Source organism: Papio anubis, chromosome 1 (genome assembly GCF_008728515.1).
Source record: "Papio anubis isolate 15944 chromosome 1, Panubis1.0, whole genome shotgun sequence".
In the NCBI taxonomy this organism is placed as follows: domain Eukaryota; kingdom Metazoa; phylum Chordata; class Mammalia; order Primates; family Cercopithecidae; genus Papio; species Papio anubis.
In genome coordinates this window covers 2204589-2226256 of record NC_044976.1, presented here as the reverse complement: position 1 = coordinate 2226256, position 21668 = coordinate 2204589, and the positions used below count along the sequence as shown (strand labels likewise).

Sequence of the window (21668 nt, the reverse complement as noted above, 5' to 3'; positions counted from 1 at the left end):
CTTTCAGAAGGAGGGGCAGGGGCTGGAATCACCCTGGTGCCGGAAGGGCCACCCCTTCAGCCGCTCTGTGAGGCTGCTCCTCGTTTCTGAGCCGCTCTGAGTCAAAAGAACACAGGCACCCCGGGATATGAAATGATATAAACACTGTGGTAAAGAGTCTGGCGGTTCCCCAAAAAGTCAGACATAGCGTTATTGTGACCCAGCCATCCCAGACTTAGGCTGCTCCCCACGAGAATCGATCCTTGTACACACATACACAGAGCAACACGATTCACAACATCCGCAGATGCAAACAAGCCTCACATCCTCCGGTCAGGGATGAGTGGATAGAAGAGGTGTGGCCCCTCCACACAGGGGAACATTACTAAGTCAGAAAAAGGTACGGAGCTCCGACATGAGCTACAACGTGGATAAACCTTGACAACGTTATGTTCAGTGAACATTTTAGCCATAAAGGCCACACACTGCATGATTCCATGAGATGAAATGTCCAGAACAGCAGATCCAGAAAGAGAAGGCAGACTTGTGGTTGCCTGGGGCTGGAAGAGAGGGGATGGGAGTGGCTGCCCACGGGTACAGGGTCTCCTTCAGGGCTAACAAAGATGCTGCAGAACTAGACAGAGGTGGCTGCAAAATACCGAATGTACCAATGCTGCTGCCTGTCCATTTTAGAATAATCCGTTGTATGTCTTGTACATTTCACATTGATTTAAGAAAAGAAAGAAAAGGAGATGGCTCTAAAATGCATGTGGCCAGACACGGCGGCTCACACCTGTACTCCCAGCACTTTGGGAGGTTGAGGCAGGTGGATCACCTGAGGTCAGGAGTTCGAGACCAGCTTGGACAACATGGCAAAACCCGGTCTCTACTAAAAATGCAAAAAAAATGTAGCTGGGCCTGGTGGCGGGTGCCTGTAATCCCAGCTACTCAGGAGACTGAGACAAGAGAATTGTTTGAACCTGGGAGGCAGAGGTTGCAGTGAGCTGAGATCGTGCTATTGCACTCCAGCCTGGGTGACAAGAGCAAGACTCCATCTCAAAAATAAACAAACAAACAAACAAAACGCATGCCCCACCGCAGTCTGGCTGGGGCGTGGGAGCGGCAGAGGGTGCAGGACCATGCCTCCCGCCTGTGAGACAAGCGGGTCTGAGATCCAGGGAGTGGCTCCCGCTCCTGGGGCCCTCTCCTCGTCGGAGGAGTGGAGCAGCAATGCCTCCAATGCAGCTCCCTGATTAACTCTTTGCAAATGCGAACTGCTCCGTCCTCGCCGGCCTCTCTGGGGCTCTCAGGGGCAGAGAATTAACTCGCATCTGCTGAGGTAAGTGCAAGGGGCTCTCGGGGAGAAAAGGTTGCGGCGCACATTGTTCGCCGGTGGATTAGGGGTGCTCGGCCATCCTTGGGCCACCCCTGCCCGGCTCTCCTGGCGTCCGGCTGTGCCAGGCAGGCCCGCTTGTTCCGTGGAAGTTTACGTCTCTTTAATAAAGATTAAGATGTCAGAGGGCCAGCGTTGCACAAAATCCCACTTTTATTAACTTCTCATTACCAGCTGAAGAGCGAAGCCCATTTCTGAACTTCTGAAGCAGCGCATTTTCCCCAGGAAGAAAATAGTTATTAAATATGCATTTATGATGACTGCAGCTCACGGGTTCTTGCTGACTAAGCGACGAGCCGCACACCGCCCTGGATGGACTCGAGACGACGGGGACTTAATGGAAAGAGGGGCCAGGTGGCCTCGCCAGGCTGGAGGGCGCCCCTCGAGGTGGGGGCTGGGCCTGGCCTCGCCCTCCTGGGCTTTATGAGGCACGCACCAAGGAACCCTGGGGAGCACTGCAGAGCCCTGGGGAGCACTACACGACCGTAAAGGGATCACAGAGAACGAAGGACCTGGGCACGACCCACCGAGGCAGGATCTGGGGGCTCCCTGGGCAGTGAGGACAGGGCATGAGGTGCCAGTTGGATAACGCCTGTCTAGCTGGGGCTCACCGTGACCTCCTGGTTAACCATGGTCAGCTCCTATCCTCACCTTCCCAGGACAAACCCAGGCAGCCCCGGGGCAAGAGGTCTGCCCTTGGCTGTAATTTCAGGAGTTCCCAGTCCCAAGAGGGGCCTCTTTGGTCTGCTTCTCCCTCTCCCACCAGGACAAACCCTTCTCTTCCCATGAACTTTGGATGGGTCCCTTGAGTCATACACCTCTGCATCTGCCTCCTCCTGGCAGTGAAAAGCAGGCAGGGCAACTCACCTTCCCACCCTGAAGCCTCCTAGCCCCTCCCCAACCCCCTACTGGGACAGAATCTCAGCCCCCACTAGGAATGAGTGATGAGACTGATGAGACATCATCAGTCTCAGGCCTGTCAGGCCTCCCTATGAGCTGTGCCCAGCAGCTTAGCCCTCTAGCTTCTGTCCATTTTCAGCCCCTTCCCACCCACACCTGCATTCCTGTCCCCTCCCCCTGCACCCTGGGCTTCTGTCCCAACCCTAAGGGACATGCTTTTGTCAAGCCATGGTCACAATTTCTCTGGACCCAGAGCCCTGCTCCTGTCTCATCCCTGTCCACCACCCTCAGTTCCAGTCCTAACAGCCCACTCCCCTTGGCCTCAGTAGGTGCCTCCAGGGATTACAGGGCTGCTTCCCGCCTCCCTGCTGGTCTCAGCTCCCTCCTGGGCCCTGGGTCAGGGAAGGGCTGGGGGACTCAGTGGCTCAGCCCAGGTTTCTCTGTGCTCAGAAATCTGCATCTGTCTGCCTGACGCCTTCTCTGATATCCACCATCTCCATTTCCGTCTCTCCGCCACCCAGTTCCCTACCCTGGGCTTCAGGGCTTCCCATCCCTGCCAATGAGCCCATCCCCACTGTCCTCGGTCCCTGTTTCCATAGACTGATCCTTCTCTGAGACGTCCCAAATATGCCTGTTTGTCATCTTCTGTTCCATCCTTGTCCAAGCCCCTCTGCCCTTGGCTCTCTGCAGCCCCCTCCCGTCAGCACCCCAGGGACTCACGCGCATGGGACCTGTAAGCTCCCTCCACACCCCTCCCCTGCCTTCCCCCCCTGGCCTGGGATCCTCGAATGCCTCTCCACGCCCTTCCCCTGCCTCCCCCCCTGGCCTGGGGTCCTCTGATGCCTCTCTGCACCCCTCCCCTTTCCTCTCCTCCTGGTCTAGGGTCCTCGAATGCCTCTCTGCACCCCTCCCCTTTCCTCCCCTCCTGGCCCGGGATCCTCGAATGCCCCTCTGCGCCCCTCCCCTTTCCTCTCCTCCTGGTCTAGGGTCCTCAGATGCCCCTCCACGCCCCTCCCTTTGCCTCCCCTTCTGGCCTGGGGTCCTTAGATGTGCTGTTCTCTCCACCCGGAAGGCTCAGCTCTGCTCCATATCCTGCTCCAGCTCAGCCTCAGGGCCTCCCTCAAGGCCCCTCCGCAGAGAGGCCCCGGGTCACACAGCACCCCATTTTCGGCCTCCATAGCACTGCTCACGACGTTGTTGTTTCTTTTTGTTTTTTATTCCTTTCTTTCAGGAGGTGGTGGGCTCTGGGGAAGGGCCTGACTACTCACAGCCTTGGCCTCGGAGACCTATGCTCCCTAAGCTTGCGGGAGGAGACAGCCAGGTGTCTGCTCAGCTGCTCATAGCTTCAGGCAAAGTCCTGCCCCTCCCTGAGCCCTGGAACCCCCTGATGAAGTGGGGGTCACAAAGAGAGAGGGCGAGTGCTTGTGCAGGAGGCTCCGAGAGGCATCGACTGAATGAAGGAACCAACAACCACAGAAACAAAGGAATGAGTGGATGGCGCTGCCACCCCCCACCTGCACCATCTGCCTGGAGGTGGCTTTTCTAATGGGGGGCAAAGCCTTCTCCTGGTTTCAGGTTCCAATTACTAGATGAGACACCTCCTTTGGTATCCATCTTGCCATCCAGGCGGCCTCCCTGGAGCCGTGGTCAGGGCTGTGAGGGCCTGGAGGAGCCTAGTCAGGTCTGGCATCTGCAGGGCAGCATGGGCAGGAGCCAGCAGAGAACTATGGCCCAGACATATGGGCCATGTCCCTTGGGGCAAGTTCCCCCATAGGATGGAAGAGCTCAGGGACTCTGGCAACCTGTGCCACTCTCGGCTGCATTCAGGCTCTGCTGGGGTCTCTGTGAGTGAGATCTGGGTGAGTGGCCAGGACAGATGCCCAGGGACCACTAGGCCAGGTTAGGCCCCCCAGGATTCCCACCACCAACAGGTGGTCCCATCTAGAGCGGGCCTGCGGGGGGCCCTGCGGGAGAGCAGCACGCCCTGTCTACTTGGGATGGTCCCAGAATTCTGGTCTAGACCTGATGTTTCTGCACCTGGGGGCGAGGCCTTCGACAAAGCCGGGTGGGGCCGGAAGAGCCTTAGACACAGTCAGTGTCCCAGTGCTCAGCCTCAATTCACCGTGTTCTCTGACCAGCCTTTCCCATCCCCGGGCACTCAGAGCAACTGAGGACAGAAATGGAAGAGGCTGCTGGTGCTTGAGACCCACGTGGGGTGGGAGGGGCCGCCACACAGGCTGCAGGGTCTGAGGAGCCCCTAGGGTGCACACTGAGCCATCACCTACCAGAGGCCGCGTGCCTGGAGCAGCTGGTGCCCCCACGATCCCCTGTCCACCAGGGCACCTCCATTTGAAACAGACTCTCTCTACGGCCCTGCCAGAGGCACGATCGCTCACTCTCAAGGATCCAGTGCTTGGCCGTCACCCCGCACCTCCCAGCACCGTCACGGTAGCACCCCGCAGGTGTCATCCCTGGGACCCTGTACCCGCACACTCTCGTGTTGTCTCTGTGTTGTCATTACTGCTGTCATCGTCACCGAACTGCTTCTCCCACTAAAGAGCACGTGTGTGTCCTGTGGGATTTTTCTCTGTGGGGTCTTTTCAAGCTGCACCTCTTCCCCACAACCCCTCAGCAAGGACCCCATCCCTCCAACTTCATCATCTGGTTTTGAGGAGAGGAGTGGCCAGGAATAGCCTGCAACCAGGAGTAGGGGGACACAGAGGGAGGGGCCCTGGCCAACCACACCTCCCGCCAAGGGTGACACTGTGGATCCCGGGCTCCTTGATGAAGCTGGTTCCTTGGGGGCCCCAGGGCAAGACTCCTGCTCCCTCTGGCTGAGTTTTTCCCGATGGCTGAGTTTTTCCCTCTGGCTGAGTTTTTCCCGATGGCTGAGTTTTTCCCGATGGCTGGCTTTGTCTTCAGATGGACTCCTGGTGACTCACAAGTGTGGGGCTGTCTCTCCGATTCCCATGTTCCCAGAATAATGTGGAGTCCCTGGGGGAAGGAGGGAGCCCTCGGTCTTCAGAGTCCGGGGACGCAACTGGGTCACAAATGCACTTTAATGGGTCAAATAGGAGCCTCATGTCGGTGCTTAGCACACAGAGCCAGAGCGCCTGCGTTCAATGCCCCTCACAGCTGTGTGATCTTGGGCAGGTTACCGAACTTCTCTGTGCCCCATTTCTTCACCTGTAGAATGGGTACTGCTCACCAAAAGCACAAGTGCCTGAAGGCACATTAGCCAAATAAACAAGCAGACTGGGTTTTCAGTCCTTCCCTCTGAAAGTGCCCTGTACTGGAAGCTTCCATTCAGCTCCAAGGGCAGCAGAGCAGATGGCTTAGAAAAGGAAAGCAGACAGGGTTGGGGGTAGGATGGCAGCTCTTTTCTTTCTCTTCCTATTGCCTCATGGCCCATGGGACCAGGAGTTGAGCAGGCTGCAGGCCAGACCCCCCATCAACTGAGCAAACCTGGTCCCCGGGGCACGTTTCTGAAAGGAGCCAGGATGGAGGGTGGGGACCAGGATGGAGGGTGGGGCAGGCGGAACGCCAGTTCTTCCAGCCTCTTTCAGGAGGCAGGCTGGGCTGCCACAGGAGGAGTGGAGGAGGTTCCTGAGAGTCTGGCTCCAGGGGTGTCTGGGCAGGTCTCCCCCGGGAACCCAGTTAGGTGGGTCTGGTGTGTGTGTGGGTGGGCTGGTGGGCAATGCCGTGTGTACAGGTCATCTACCCGGCCCCCCTGGGTTCAGTGCCTGCGCTCCAGGGCCTGTTTGCTGGAGAGGGTGAAAGGGACTCTCGCCACTGTGTAAACAGACTTTGCAAAGGCCTCGGCTTTCTCACCCCGTCTCCAGCTCTCCAAACTCCCGCTATGAATTGGCGGGCTTATCAAACCCCGTCTGGCAGTTAAAAGATGTTTCCACGCATTGTGAGGCTGCATGGAAACCAAGTCATCTCGCCCCAAGGACAAAGGAACTCAAGTGTTTGAAATGCAAAAATATTTTGACCCGACTACATCATTTTTCAAAGGAAAAAAGTAATTCGCGGCTCACAATTCACTTGCTATCTCACAGGAAGTCCTGTATTTCTTATTCACTCCCCAAGGCCCGCTTCTCTGTGTGAGAGGTCACCTAAGAGGACCAGGGTGTAAGGGACATTCAAGAGTTTTCTTTCCGCCTCTTCCTGTTTTTTTTTTTTTTTTCTTGTTAATGCCTCATGTTTGTGAAGTACTCTCCTGAGCCCTGTTCTATGCCTTATCTCCTGGGGTCCTCCCCACCCCAGGAACTTGAGTGGGGTACAGAGCGTCTACCCTCTGTTGCCAAGTCAGAAAGCAAGGCCCTAACAGGTTAAGTGACTTGCCCCAGGTCATGCTGATTGATGATGGAGCCAGCACTGAAGCTCCTGGGGTCTCCTGGTCCCTTGATGTCTGCCCTCTCCTGGGCTCTTTGGTTGTCCCATGTGTGTCTAGATGGGACCTTGAGGCTCATCATCATCATTGTCATCATCAGCAGTATCAACATCATCATCACTATCATTGCCATCATCATCATCTCCCTCATCACCACCATCACCATCATCACCATCACCACCACCACCATCACCATCATCACCATCACCACCATCACCATCACCATCATCACCATCATCATATCATTACCACCATCACCACCATCACCATCACCGTCATCACCACCATCACCATCATCATCAACATCATCATAATCAAAGCTACGATCATCATTGCCTTCATCACTAACATCATCACTACCACCACGGTCACCATCATCTTCATCATCACCATCATCATCATCCTCCTCATCATCTGAATCACCACCATCACCAACATCATCACTATCATCACAACCATCACCATCATCATCACCATCATCATCGCCACCATCACCACGGTCACCATCATCTTCATCTTCATTATCAACTTCATCACCACCATCATCACACAAATCTTGATCTCACTCTAAGTCTCAGGCATGTGCCAGGTGCTATTTTAAGTTTACTTTACACCCCACAACTTGTCTAGTCACCACCATAACTCTGAAGAAAAGTTATTATTTCCACTTTACAGATGGAGAAATTAAGGTGTCAGTAGCATAAAGGAGTTTTCTTACAGGCCCTTTGCCTTCCAGGAAGTTCTTTTCACCACTAAGTCTCCCAGGTCCACAGAAAGTGCTTGTGGACAGACCTTCATGGGGACTCTGGAGCAGCTCAGAAGACGCTTAGCGGAGAGGCAGCCTGTGGGGTTAGAGCTGAGTAAAACCCCAAAGGCCTGTGGAGCTGTGTTTGGGGCCTGGCCCCCAGAACCACAGAAATCCAGACAATCAGGAAGTGTTCCCTGCTGGGCCAGGGCTTGGGTACTTGCTTGGGTTCACACAACCAAAGCTGTTTGAAGAGCAAGAGTTTCTCTTTGAGAGTGGGTTTCAGAAGGGGTTCCCTGAGGGGTACACTGCAAGGGAGATGCAAGTCTTCCCTGGAGGTGTGTGGGGAGGTGTGAAGGGTGTATGACGCTGGAAAACCAGGGGCCCAAAGAAGGGCAGGGGGCTTAGGGGATACTGTGGGGAGAGTTTGAGGGCCACAACTTAGTAATGGAAGATCCTGGGCACCCTGTAAGGAAGCCTGGATGAGGGACATGCAGACGGCACCTGCTGCGCTAACGAGGGACCGACAGCTGGGACCAGGCCTGACCATGGAGAGGGGAGGCATATCCCAGGCCCAGGACACGGTCCCACCATGGAGCGGGGAGGCGCATCCCAGGCCCATGGAGGCGGCTCGTGCAGAAATCCCTCGCTTGGGGCTGGTTGTGGGGACCACACTGTTTCCAACCTCAGAAATCTGGACAGCCCAGAGCATGCGGCACTGCGGGCTGCACTGCAAAACACTTCACTGGGTCCCCTCTTGCCCCAGCTCCTGTTCACTAGTTGGTCTGGGTTTCAGGGTTTTCTTGGGGGGCCCGATTTGCCACTTACTGCCTATGTGGCCTTGGGTGGTGAGTTTACCTGCTTGAATGCAGTTTTCTCATGATTATGTGGAGGAAAAGAAAGGCAGCTGCCTCACAGGGCCGCTGTGTGGCCCCAGCACTCACTGGTTGTGCCCTAAGATCATCCCTTGGAGAGCTGCAGGGCAGCCTCTACCACCCAGACCTGAGCCCAGCGTGGCCAGACTTTGCACAGGGAGGGTGCTGCCATGCCCAGGCACAATCATCGTGGTGAACGAGGCCCAGAGATGTCTTGCCAGCCCCAGCTGCAGCCCCTGGAAGGAATCCCCGGGGCCTTCTGCTTCCGGCGCCTGCCTGGACCCTCCTCATGGGTAAACTGAGGGTGACTTGGGCCTCCCCTCAGGCTGGTGTGACCTGCCGAAGGGCTGTGCATGGGCAGACACGGGACAGAGGTGCTGCTCGTCCCTGGACCTCCTCCCCCGACCCAGGGTGCCCACTAATCCAGGCCTTCCTTCCGGTCTAATTTGCTGCTTTCTCCACCTTGCCAGTTCCCTTTTGCTCCCGCCTCTGCATTTCTCGTCCAAAACAGAAATACAAAGGGAGGAAATCTATTCAAAAGTCCTCCTCCTCATTTTATTTTTGCAGCTCTCTGGGGTGCCCAGGCTTCAGATTCTCTTCCGATAATTATCTGCCCTTTCGGGGCCTTGGTAACCCAGAGCCTCAGGTTTGGGAGGCAAGAAGGAAGCTCTGGCCTGGCTCGAGCAGGGAGCCCGTTCCCCAGCAGACACCGCCGCACGCTCGCCCCTTCCCCTCTAACCCGGTGTGTGTGAGCCGGCTACAGTGGATGCTTTTTGTCTCTGAATATCTCCACTTCCTCTCAGCTGATCCGTGATGAACACCAGACCAGACTCTTTTTATGTGATAATTTTCCATCCCAGGCAATTCAAACATTTCTGTGGCTAATAATCTGAGTCTTGGCCATTGCTCAGAAATAACAGAGGCGAGGTTCCAACATAAAATAATACATCTTGCTTTTTATTACTTAATTCATCAACACTATACTGGAGAAACATCTTGTTAACTGGGCAAGAAGAAACAGTTTCCCAATGCAGCCCTGGCTGATGGAAGCGGGTGTCAGGTGGAGTAATGAATCCCGTTAGCATAAAAAGAGGCCAACGCTGAAGGAGGGTATTATTCAAAGAGGGAAATATTACTAAATAAGAAATTGGTACACTTGCACGGAATCTGTTACACTAAGAATCCCACTCTTTCTGGCCAAACTCGATTTGTTATCCTCACAATCTCCCCCCGTAGATAACAGATGAGAAGAGGAATAGCCTCGAGAAAGTGACCCCTCGGGGTCTGCGAAGTACAGGGACGCAGCCAAGCCCACCACAGCATGACAGTAGACGCTTGCCTTTCCCACCCTCCAAGGTCTGTGATGATCTGATTTGGACCCTCACAGCTGAAGGTCCCCAGGGACCTGGGGCACCAAAAGCAAAGGCCTAAGAGGTCCTTGTTGCAGGGAACTGAGTTCCCAGAAGAATTCAGACTCCAGGAGGAGTCTGGTGAGCTTGGTGGAATCTAACCTCATGTCTCCAGCACCCAGGACAGCTCCCCACCCACAGTAGGTGCTTCCTAGACACAGCCAGCCCTCGCATGCGTGGGGACGCTGGTTCCCACTCACCTCCTCCCGCTGCGGGTGCCCAAATCCAAGGATGCTCAAGTCTCTTATAGAAAATGGCACCACAGTGAATTAGCCCTCTGACTCTGTGGGTTTCAATGTGTGGTTGGTTGTATCCCGGCAACACTATTAAATGGAGAAGGGTCTTCAAACGCCAGCCTACAAGACCCCAAGGCAGGCATATTTGTTGAATGAATGAGTGAGTGAATGAATGAATGAGGGACGTTTTGAAAATGTAGAACTGAATCAGACACAAGGAACTCGCTGAGCAGATCAGTCAGGGCGAGCAAGGTTATGCCAACGTAACAAACAGCCTCTAAAACTCTGTCTTAACCAAATAACAAAGTCTTATTTTTCCTAAATAAACGTGTGACTTTTATTTTTTTCCCAAGCCCAGTGTGACTTGGCAGGGCAGCTCTGCTTGTGGTAAAGACTTGAGGAGCTCTCTGGGACTCTCTGGTTGCAGGGCTGGAGAGCAAAGAACTCTGGAGGGACCACACCAGCAGCTGGTGCCCGGCCTAGAGCGGCAGTGCCTACCCTCATACTCACCGGCCCGATGCTCCACCCAACCCCAGGTGGGCAGAAAGTCTCATCCTACCTCATTCCTGGAAGACAGAGAGCCAGAAACTGGGGCCAGCTGTGCCAATGGCACCCACACACATGAAGGGATGACCCACAACCCTGGGCCACAAGGATTTTAGAATCCAGCCAACTAGAAGAGCCTTCCACGGCCTGCCAGGTGCTGCCAGTGTTCACTGACTGCCTTTACCACTTCCTGAGTGTGTGCTGCAGGCGGCACAGCCCTACGTGCTTCACGTCACATATTAACAAGTAAAACACCCCCTATAGGTGTTCATTTAAAAAAATCATTATCTCACCAATAAGGGATATTATCATTTAAAACTATTTCCAACCGGGCTTTTCAGACACATATGTCCTTATGCATGTGCACGTTGTTTGCATACAACATGCATCTTCTAGAAAACTCTTTTTTAACGAAGACTTTATTTTTTAGAGCAAGTCAGGCGCACAGGAAAACAGGATGGACAAGTACATTGCTCCCTTCGACTCACTCTCTCCCTGTCTCCCCGCAATTCCCCCGTGATGAACACCTACGTTGGTGTGATACTCTTGTTACAATGGATGAACGAGTATCAGCCCGTTATTATTAACGGACGTCCACAGTTGACCTCAGGGGTCATGGTCACGTGTGAATGTAGAATGGCGCCTGGACCCACCCTGGGAGTGTCATACAGAGCCCTGCCCCTGCCCTGCCCACTCATCCTGCCCCCCAGCCTGGAGCAGCCCCTGATGGTTTTGGTTCTTCTACAGCGTTGCTTTGTCCCGAGTGCCGTGGGGTTGGAGGCATGGAGCATGCAGCCTTCTCAGACTGGTTGGGTCAAGCCGGTTTATCTTCTCTTATCCTGATGTCTCCTCTCCTCTTCCCTCCTGGTTAACCTCACTACCAGTTACTCAGCATCAGCGAAAGCAAGGGGCAGCCTGAGCTGTTCTCCAGTCCCGCTCCCAGGTGAGGCGCTGTCACTGTGCCACATACCTGCTCTCTGCCATGTAACCATGTCCCTCCCCTGAGAGGCGGGCTCATTCCACCCCTGTGCTGTTGGTGTGGCCCCGGGGTTGGCTTCGGGTGTCGGTGTGGCCGTGGGGTTGGCTTCGGGTGTCGGTGAGGCCGTGGTATTGTCTTCGGGTGTCGGTGTGGCCGTGGTATTGGCTTCGGGTGTCGGTGAGGCCATGGTATTGGCTTCGGGTGTTGGTGTGGCCGTGGTATTGGCTTCAGGTGTCGGTGAGGCCGTGGTATTGGCTTCGGGTATTGGTGTGGCCGTGGTATTGGCTTCGGACACAAGTGACGATGGGCTTGTTCTGAGCCAAGGCGTAAGGAGGATGAGGACTACGTGTGTCTGCCGTCCTCTTCTGCTGCCACCAGGAATATTTCATGCCCCCAGATAGCTCCAGCGTCCAAGGAGGGCAGGCAGTCAGGACAAACTGGGCCCAACCGCCAGTGTGGACCAAGCCCTGCTGCGTGTCCACAGCAGCTAAGTCGAATGCGATACGGAGAGGCACCATGTGTGGTTTCGAGCCACCGAGTTGGGGGATGGCTTGTGTCTCTCGCCCCCTCCCCATGCCACTGTGGCCACAGATGAACACTGCACCTCCCAGAACTCCACCCTGTCCGTCCTGCCTCTCTCTGAGCCCAACTGTGTTGACAGCTCAGTGCCATCCTGGGCTGGGCTCCTGAAGAGTCGGGGGCAGCCCTGACTTCGTGCTGAGAGCCGTCTGGGAGGCCATGTGCTGCACGCGACCCTCAGGACCCCACTGTGAGGTCCACAGGCTGACGTTTGGAAACTGTCTCCTGCAATTAAGAGTGTCGTGCATTATTTTCTGACGTGGCCTGGTGGGGGTGATGCTACCTGGATGGCTAGTGTGGAGATACATTCAGGAGAATCGTGGAGGCTGTGGAGCGTGTGGCGCCTGGCGAGCATTCTGTAAGCGATGGTGACATGCACAGCAGCAGCGAGCAGGCTGGAGGGGTCCCTGCACATGCGGCTGGTGTATGGTAGAGGACAGCCCGGTGTCGGAACCAGGGAGGGGGAATGTTGCATCTCCACGAGCACACACCCTGCCTTTTTCCTTCTTTCCTGCATGACCCTCCTTCCCACCCCCACCCCCTCAGCACAAGGCTGAACACACACCGTCTCATGGCCAGCCTGGAACCTGCAGTGGCAGTGAGGCAGGAGGGGGAGGCTTGGCACTGCTGCTCAGTGGCCCCAGCTGGGACCCCCACGGTCCACGCACCTGTGGGATCACAGTCGGCCCCAGGAAGCCAGTGCCCCCACCAGAGAAGTAGGCTCATGGAGCACAAGCCTGGGATGCTTGTGGATCTGCAACCTTCCCCCGGGGCCTGGCTGCCCCACCCTGCCGCCCACCAGCCCCACCCCCGGGGCAGGCGCTTTCTCTAACAGCAGGTGGCTTCTTAGATAAGGTGGGGAGATACCACCTTCCATGAGGGGCCCACCTCCTGCGGAAAATTTCCACCAGCGAGATAGGCCTCACGGACCCCCACCGCAGCCCCAGTGGTCACATGAGGCCCTTACTCTCCCCAGAGCCTTCTTCTGGCCTCTAGAGCAAGACTGGACCCCAAGAAGCCCGGGAAGATCCTCCCTCTATTTGAGGGATTCAGGGCCCGCCTGGGGCCCGACCTGGACACCGCTATGCAGAGGAGCAGCTGCAGAGCCCAGCCCCTAGTGCCCGCACAGGGACACCACTGGGCATGGCAGGACTTCGGAGCCCAGCCCTCGTAGCTGGGAGCACTCAACCTGCACCACGAGAGGGAAGTGTGCTCAGGCCACTGGGTGCCTCACCTAGGGGGAGACAGGGTTCGGGAAGAGGGGTGGCACAGTATGACATCACGGACAGTGAAGTAGTCCCAGCACCCAGGAGAGCTGCCCTCTTTTACCCTGGAGGGGAACCCGCCCCCCGGCTCGCTAGCGCACAGAAGCCCAGGTGATGAGAATGGTGGTAACGAGGTTTGGCAGGTGTCTCAGGAGGGAGGCGGTGTGGCTGTGTGGAAGAGAGAACTCCCCGCCCAAACCAATTACCGCAGACTTTGCTGAGGTGTGTGTTCGTGTTTAAAGCAGAAGAGGCTAAGCGGGGCTCAGAGCTGATCTATTTTTCTCTCCTAATAGTGCGGCACAATTTAATTAACTCAATATTGCACCCACCTGAAGATTACGGACGGGGTTTATTGACACCACCATCTGGCTCCTATAAAGCTGGTAATGTAGCCAATAAATCCTGCTTCAGAACCAGGCGCCTGCGAGAGGTGTCCCGCCTGCGGGGCCTCCCCTTGTGCCTGCAAGAGGCATCCCGCCTGCAGGGTCTCCCCGTGCGCCCTGCTGCGGGAGCTGCTTGGGTGGCCACGATGGAGGGGCTGCCCTGGGCACCCTGTGGCGTCGGTTCGGTTGTGGAGAAAGGGTGCCAGTTCCAGGGCAGTACCCATGTACCCTGACCCCCGCAGGGGCCATGGTGCCACTTCAGAGGCAGGTGTCTGCCCAGGGGCCCCCTACCCTGGTCGCTGGGTTCCCACTACCCCTACTGGTCCCCTCGTTCCCACACCCAGTAAAGAGCAGCCAAGCCCTGGACATGGGTTCTCAGATGCCGGGTGCCCAGAGCTGTGCCTGACTGACACGCTCTCACCCCAGTTCACCCCGGGTTCCCAGAGCTGTGCCTCACTGCCGTGCTCTCACCCCACCTCACCCCTGAACCACGCAGCACATGAGACTCATTATCTCCCATTGCAAAGGAGGAAACCAAACGGCAAGGCCTGGAGCTCAAGGCTGAGGGCCGCACTGTCCCGGGCAGAACGAGGTCCAAAGGGCAGGGGTGGGCGGGGAAGGGGCCCTGGCTTGGTCCGGCTCCTCCGGGTCTCCAAGGTAAGAAGACCCCTCTGTTTAACTTGGGGTTAAGGCAACGTCTCAGTGTGTCCTAAAATTTGTGATGTTTTGTCTGCTACTGGAATTTAAGTTTCAGCATAAAGGCTTAGCACGATAGAGGTCATTCCTGATGACAGCAGGGTCCCCAGAGCCACCTGTCCTCATGCCGAGCCAGGGACCCCAAGATGGCGGACGCAGCTCCCTGCCCTGCCTTCCAGGCTCCGTCCACACCAGGCCCACTTCTGCGGGGCCTCTATGCCAGGCTGTACCCTCGTAGGCCTTTCAGAAGCTTCCCAGGGATGCTTCAGGGTGAGAAAGAAACCCAGGCTCTTCTTTCAGTCACACAGAAAAAGGACAAGTTAAACTCTCATGTCCCCCCCGTGCACTCTCGGACTTGGGCTGGATCTGTGTGAACAACGGCCCTCCCCAGGCTGCCCTGAGCCCCCGGCACCCTCAGGCCCTGGGGCCTTGCAGAGCAGAAAGGAAGCCACCTCAGACACGCAGGGCGGAGACCACGGCACCACCACGGCAGGTAATAAGCCACTGCGCCGGACAGTAATTAGCTACACCTCTCCCAGTCGAATCTGACGGTTTCCGCTGATTCAAGGGATCCTTTGGTTGAGGTGGGGGTGGGGTAAGTGGAATCAACTCAATTTAGAATGGGGGGAGGGGAGGCGGCAAAAAGGTTACGTTGATAAAGTCGTCACCCAGCCTGGAGCTGCCCATAACTCACCTTGGGCCACGCTAAACGGGCCATTAATCACCCTTATCAGCCTGTGAAGGGGCCCCTGCGGGACCGCCCTACCCCAGGGGGCAAGTTCAGGTGTGGCGAGGTGGCGAGAGGTCGGAGTCCACCCAGGGCCGGCTGCCACCTTGGAGGCCACGGGAGCTGTGGCTGCGGCCCCTCCCTCGGGCCTGATTTCTGCCCTGCGGACTGGAGCCTCGGGAGCAGAGCAGCCTCTCCAGACAAGCCGCAACAGTTGTGAAAACAGGATCCTGGGAGTGGGGTCCGGGGAGGCGGGAGAGAAGGCGGAGAGGGCGGAAGCCAGGCACCTGGGCTGGTCCCCGGGGCAGCTGAGGGTCCCCAGGGCCATGGCCCAGTGCTGCCTTGGGAAGGGGATGGCGCGGGTGGTGCTTTCCGACTTTCTGCTGCCTGGGCCGCCTTACACCTCTCCGCCTGCAGCCTTTGATTCAGCAAAATCAAGGATGCAAACTTCTTAGGAATACTTAGTTTCCATGGTAACCGTAGCTGACCTCAACATTATTGTTCTCAAGAGGGGACTGACTTTACTATATGTTCATTCACTGAATTAATGGACTCCCAGTTCTTTTATCAGCAACCCCGGGACAATGGAAAGAGAGACATGTCGTCAAAGGGCTTTCAGCCACTGTCCAGCCTTTTGTCCGCGGCTTACTGCAACGAAGCAAGTCTATTCAGGCTGAGATTATCAAAATCAACTCGGGGCTGTCTCCGGGGCAGCTAAACACACTTGGATTTCATAAAGACATAACTGATCCCACATGCAAATTAATAATTTGGATAGCAGGGTTCTTAGGGTTAGGGACTTGGGTGTGCATTTTTTTTTTCTTTTTTGGTAATAAAGCGCATGGGTAGGTAAATGCAGTTTAGTGACGGCACTCCGGCATGATCTGTGTTGCTGGCTGGCTGCTAAGGGAACAGGGGGAAAGGCGGTCTGAACCTCACTCACCTCGCTGGCATAGACCTCAGCAAAGCCAAGCTGAGGGAGGCCGCAAAAAGCCTTCTAGATCCGGTACACACCATAGAGCCTTCTAGTTCCCATATGCACCAGCTGAGCCCGACGCATGCACAGCAGCACCTCCTTCTGCAGCTCTGTTTTTCAGGGTCCCTGCAACTCTCCAACCCCATCCCCTCCCCTCCCTACCCCCGCCCCCCACTCCTTTCCTCCCCATCCCTCCAGCCTCCTTGAGGAGGAAAACAATACAAACAGAATACAGTAAGCCACAGGCCTGGACACCGAACAGCAGTCTCTGGCTGCGTGGTGCTGTGCTGGGCTCAAAGCCCGGCATGGCCAGGAACTCGGTGTTATCCCGCTCGCAAACTGCCCGGAGTCCCAGCAAGGTCCCAGCCGCGTTTAGACCTCAGGGTGTGTGGCCTCCTCCAGTAACTGCTGCACAAAAGACACTTAGCAGTTGCCTGTCTGTCTCGCTCCCATCTTCCTGGGATCAGGAGTCATCCTTCATTAGCCCCCAGTCCCCAGGGGACGGACACAGAAAACCTCTGGATTCCTCGTTACCGGAGGCATTTTGCCCGGGCCGAGCTATAGAAAATGCCCGCACCACAGCCCAGTGGGACAGGCCATGGTTCTAACATCCAAATAATCATTTCACAAATTATCATCATTATCAATCCATCACCCTGTTTGGACAATGCGAGGCTGGGCTATCAGATGACTTTTATGACCTGTAGCATTTTGTATGTAATAATAATAACCGGGAGAGATTTATGGACCCATCACCGGCCCCTCTTCCAGCGGAATGACTTTATTAGCTCGATTTATTTTTGACCCTCCTCTAAGCCTCTGCACTCCCGCCCCTCGCCCTGGGGGCTGGCTGGGGTGGACGCATTTTTCCGAAGCTTCTGAAGGGTTTTTTTCAGGTCCTCAGGCCTAGCCGTCCCATGCGAATTCACGATGTATTTATTTTTGGGAGGAGGGGGATAAAGAAGCGGAGGGGAAGAGAAAATAAAAATAAGAGAAAAGGTCACTTCCTTTTGTTTGTGTTTCCCCGTTCTGTATTAACACGTCTTTCCTTTTCAAGAGGGGGAAGGAAAACACGATAAAGTGGACAAAGGGAAAGGCTGCCGGGCCATGTTTCCCCTTTCATATCGCCAGAGATTGAATCAAAATTCTTTCAGCTGATAGCATCTCCCGGGTGGACTACACTCTTGTTAACGGATAAATTCAAGCCCTCCAGAAAGTCAAAGAATAAATTTAAGCCTTTTGCCAAATGTCTATCCTATTGGATTTTGATAAGATGGCCATTGAGCCTTAATAATGTCTTCCATCCATTTTCAGCGAGCCCTTAACACGGCTCTTGATTCGTCCCCAAAGCCTCTTCGCCCGGCCTTTTTATTACCGGCTCTGGCGGGCTCTCCAGGGAGCCGCGCGCCCCGAGTGATGGATGGACAACTCGCTAGATTATCTCCCGCAGATGTTTGCTCTCCAGGAGCCCCCGGGCTTTCCCTCTAAGTAAACAGAGACTAAATAGAGAGTCCGCTGGAGGGAACGGTCCCAGAGGTCCCCGCACCGCGGCCAGGAAACGCGCGACGCAGCCCGACCCACAGTCAATGTGACTTTTGGGAAGCGCCGGTGACGCGCGCCCAGGGCGCACCAGGGCGAACGCGGGGACTGGGCCAAAGCTCTGGGCTGCGCGGGCGCACGGGCTGCGGAGTGAACGAAGGCGCAGAGGCTGGGGTGGGAGACAGAGGGGACATGGGAGGCCAGGGCGAGGCTGAAGGGGCACAGGAGGGATGAAGGAGGACCCTCCCCTGCGGTTGCTGGTGGCCCCGCCCTCCTGGGGCGGGGGCGGGGCTGACGGGAGGCACCTCTGTAGCTCCCACAGGAGCCCCGCCCCGCGCCACAGTCCTGGGTTCGAATCCCAGGCCCCCATACATCCCCCGACCCGGCCACCCTCGCCTGTACATTCTGAGTAGAGTCATCCTGCATCCAGCCCCTTCGGAAACCTCGCTCTCTGATACTTAAAATTCCTAACCATGGCTTCCTCACAAAATATCACCTTTTCTGTAGCTCATGTGCCAAGCTGCTGATTGAATTAATTAACTTCATCACATTTCACTGAGGCAGATAAAGAACAGGAAGTTTAATCCTCTCAGCGGTGGATGAACTGAAGTCAGAGACAGGAGTTGGGCACCCACAGGTCACACAGCGCCACGCCCCCCCCCACCGTGATGTTCCCCTATGAGATTTTTAATGCTCCCAAGTGCGCCTTTGGGTGACGCAAACTACAAAACCTTGAAACCAGAGTCCTCATCCTATAAGTAAGGATTGCACTGAATTCATCCTGAAAACAGCACCACGGTGTGCACAGTTACCGTGGCAATCCACACATTGCACCTATACCGATAGCTCTAAGTGGCGCCTCTGTTTGCAGGGTGGGGCCTCTGTCTGGACCGATGCCTCTCGAGGACTGTCTGTCCTGGTCTTCCTGGCCCCCGAGTCTGAAACCTTTTTTGAATTTTAGCTCACATCTCTCAGTCTCTCAGCCCCAACTCCCCCGGGCCCCCAAGAGTGCCTGGAAATGTAACTGAACGGGTCCAGTCAGAGCCCTGGGGTTAGGGATCTGATTCTCCCACCAGCGTGGCCTTGGCAAACACTCGAATCTCCCAGACCTGACGGTGTTTAGTGTAGAGGCTGAAAAAACTGTGAGTTGACGGCTCAGGCAGTGCTGTGTGGCAGCCTCCCCCTCTGGTGGAGCTGCGCCTAAGGACTTGGGTGAGGACGCCTCCTCTAGGCAGCCCCCAGCCCCTCGGACTGGGCTTGCAGGGCAGCGGCAGGGAGGAGCCCTGGGCTGGGGTCAGGGGGCCTGCTTAGACAGGACCGCCCACCAACGCCCTTGATGCTGGCTCTCGTATCCTGCACTGAGCTCCCTGCAGCTGCAGTGGTGTTGTGGGGGGTCTCGTGCATCGGGTCTGCTCTGATTCTGTGGGATGGCGGAAGCTGGAACTCCTCAGCCCAACCCAAGGCTCTCAACCAGCTTTCCAAGGGCCTGCGTCAGAGGGATGCCTGCTGCCCTGGGCACTTGGAAGTCGGCCCCTGGCTGGACAGCACCTCATACCCACCCCGGGAGCCGCTCTCAAGAATGACCTTGGGCCACACTGGGCAAGACCTGATGGCCCCATATATGAGACAAAAAGGCAAACCCCACTGTGGCCCAGAGACACAGAAGGTGGTGCCCACTTCGCCCTCCTTCTGTCCTATTTCACTCTGGTTCAGAAGCAGCCAGCACTTGCCTCTTCCATGCCCTTTAAATCTAGACTTGACCTTTTAACCTTCTGCCTTGACCCCTGTTCCTAGACCAAGCAATCCCTCCCAGCATAAGCTGATCCCCTTCTAACCTCCTGCCAGGCCACCTCCACGACGCATTTAGGAGAGGCGCGGCCAAGGAGAGCGTCTTGAAAACGTCAGAGGGTCCAGGGACGCATGGGGTGGAAAACTCAACGCTTTCAGGCTCACTCGAGAGCTTGAGAGATTCGCACTAACTGCAGGTCACTTTTCGCGTGAAGTGAAAATACTGCAGTTCTCGGAAATCAGCAGCGCTGCTTCCTGTTTCCTGCTCCTCTACGTCCTTTAAGAAAATGTGAAATCATTTAAAGAGGCAGGAAAGAAGAAAGAGGGAAAGTGGAAAAGACCAGCCCTGGAATTTGCTCCATGGCGCAGTCAAACATGGGTGCAGGAAGACCTCAGGCGTCCTGTGAACGGCGGGGACTGAGAACTAACACCTTGTCCTCAGACAGAAGGACCCCAGCAGGCCAGACACAGTCACACGAGTGATGGGGAGGGACATGGGAACCAGTTCGCCCGGTTTCCAGAGGCCCTTCAGTGGGTCACTGCAGGCTCAGAAGAAGTCTCCATTGCCATGGTTTCTCTAAAATCAATGTCTCTGGGGTTGAACCTGGAGAGAAGGGTCAGGTCCCCTGTGCTTTGCGGATAGCTCTGCCCAGATGGTGGGTCCCCGTCCCTCATAGGCAGCTCCACCCAAATGCCTCAGCTGAGAGACTGGGAGTTTGGTGGGTTTTCCTTTGACTTTGGGAGAAAAAGGGCATATCGATGACTTAAATACTCAGCTCAGGTCGTGGGGTCAGGCCTTCCTAACCACAAGGCCGCCAGTACCCCTCAAGCCCATATTCTGTGTCACGGAAACCAGCTGTAATTCTTACAGAATTGTAACAGCACTCGGTAGGCACTGACTCAGCGCTGGCTCCTCTGTGCCAGCAGCCCCCACGGTGCCCCCCGTCCCCCGCGATGCTGTCTGGGTGGAGATGTGTAAATGTGACTCTCTAAATTTTATCTTGCTTTAAAGCAAAGATGCCAAGCGAGAGACTGTTACTTTAATTTTACTAGAAAACCCAAGCAAATAGGAGATCGGCCACCATGTGTGAGCGTGCCTGTGTCTGTGGACATCTGTGTGTGCATGCAGATAATGCATAGCCCCTGGAAGCCGAGTTCTGGCTGCTGAATGGGTTCTAGGTTTTGGAGCTGCTTTCCAGGCCGTTCCTCCTCCTGGCCGTCTAGACTGCAGTGTGCACACCCAGCGACACGTGTGACTGTGTGTGTCTCCCCAGGGCCTGTGTGCTTCTCTGCATATCGTTCTCCCTCTGAATCTGTTAGAGCTAATGTTTGTCCACCAGCCGTTACCCACCACCAGTCAGCAAAGCTGTGGATAATGCCACGTGGACCCTTTTTCTTTCGCCTCATGGTTTGCTTATTTAAAGCGATGCTTCTTTGGAAGCTACGAGTGCAGCAAAAGGCTTTGTTGAATCTGCAGCCAATTTTTCCCCGTATTCTTTTCATGAGAGTATCCAGCGAAGACAGTTAAATAAACACAACCTGCGTTTATTTAATTTTCCTGTCTGCGTGGCCTGAAGCTTTCCCACAGGTACAGGGCTCTCCTCCGCTCTTGGGAATTCGGAGAGTGGCGGATGGCCCTGTACCTGTGACCCTACGGCGACATTATCCCCACCTCCCCACACAATAAAAAGAAGCATCCCTGCTAATGACAGCAAAGCCACCGTCCTGTGCACATGTCAGTCCACGGATAACACATTGCTCAGGGCCCGCCAGCAACATTCCGACTGCACGCTTGTTAACTCAGGGACAGCTGGGATGGTGGTCGCCCCGCCAGGAGCTCCGAGAACTCTGGGGAGCTGAGATGGCGCGGGACGAGCTCTCCTACCTTTTTGATGCAGCCTTCCTGGGGTGACACTTCCGCATCCGTCAGTATTTGCTGCAAAACAATTTTGAGAGGGGTTGTTAGTTTCTGAAAAAACGTCGTTCTCAAGCTACACTGGGTTCTAAATGGTGGGGACAGATCCACTGTCCCCAAAAGTCACAGGGTGGGACCCAGCGGCTTCTCCACAGCAGGAAATGAAGACTCCATTGATCACAGGTACCCCTTCTTCCAGCAGAGGCTCCCCAATCACCGAGGACCCCAAGCAGCCCCCAGGGACTTCACCTCCCTGGAAACACCACACTCCAGGGATGGAGACACTGTGTCGCTCACTCTGGCCCTTTAGGGGTTGGGTGGGGACCCAGGTCAAGGCATCTC

General features: G+C 55.7%; 1 protein-coding gene across 4 annotated transcripts in view; it reads right to left on the bottom strand.

Annotated features, from left to right (window-relative positions):
• Positions 1-21668, bottom strand: part of PRDM16 (PR/SET domain 16) — a 252575-nt gene that overhangs the window by 164499 nt on the left and 66408 nt on the right. For all 4 annotated transcript variants that reach the window (XR_004182315.1, XM_031663781.1, XM_031663783.1 and 1 more), the window contains exon 2: positions 21297-21347. Coding sequence is in view for 3 of the 4 variants with exons in the window: in XM_031663781.1 (XP_031519641.1) it covers positions 21297-21347 (51 nt within the window). In the remaining variant the exon portion in view is untranslated. The remainder of the gene's footprint in view (positions 1-21296; positions 21348-21668) is intronic.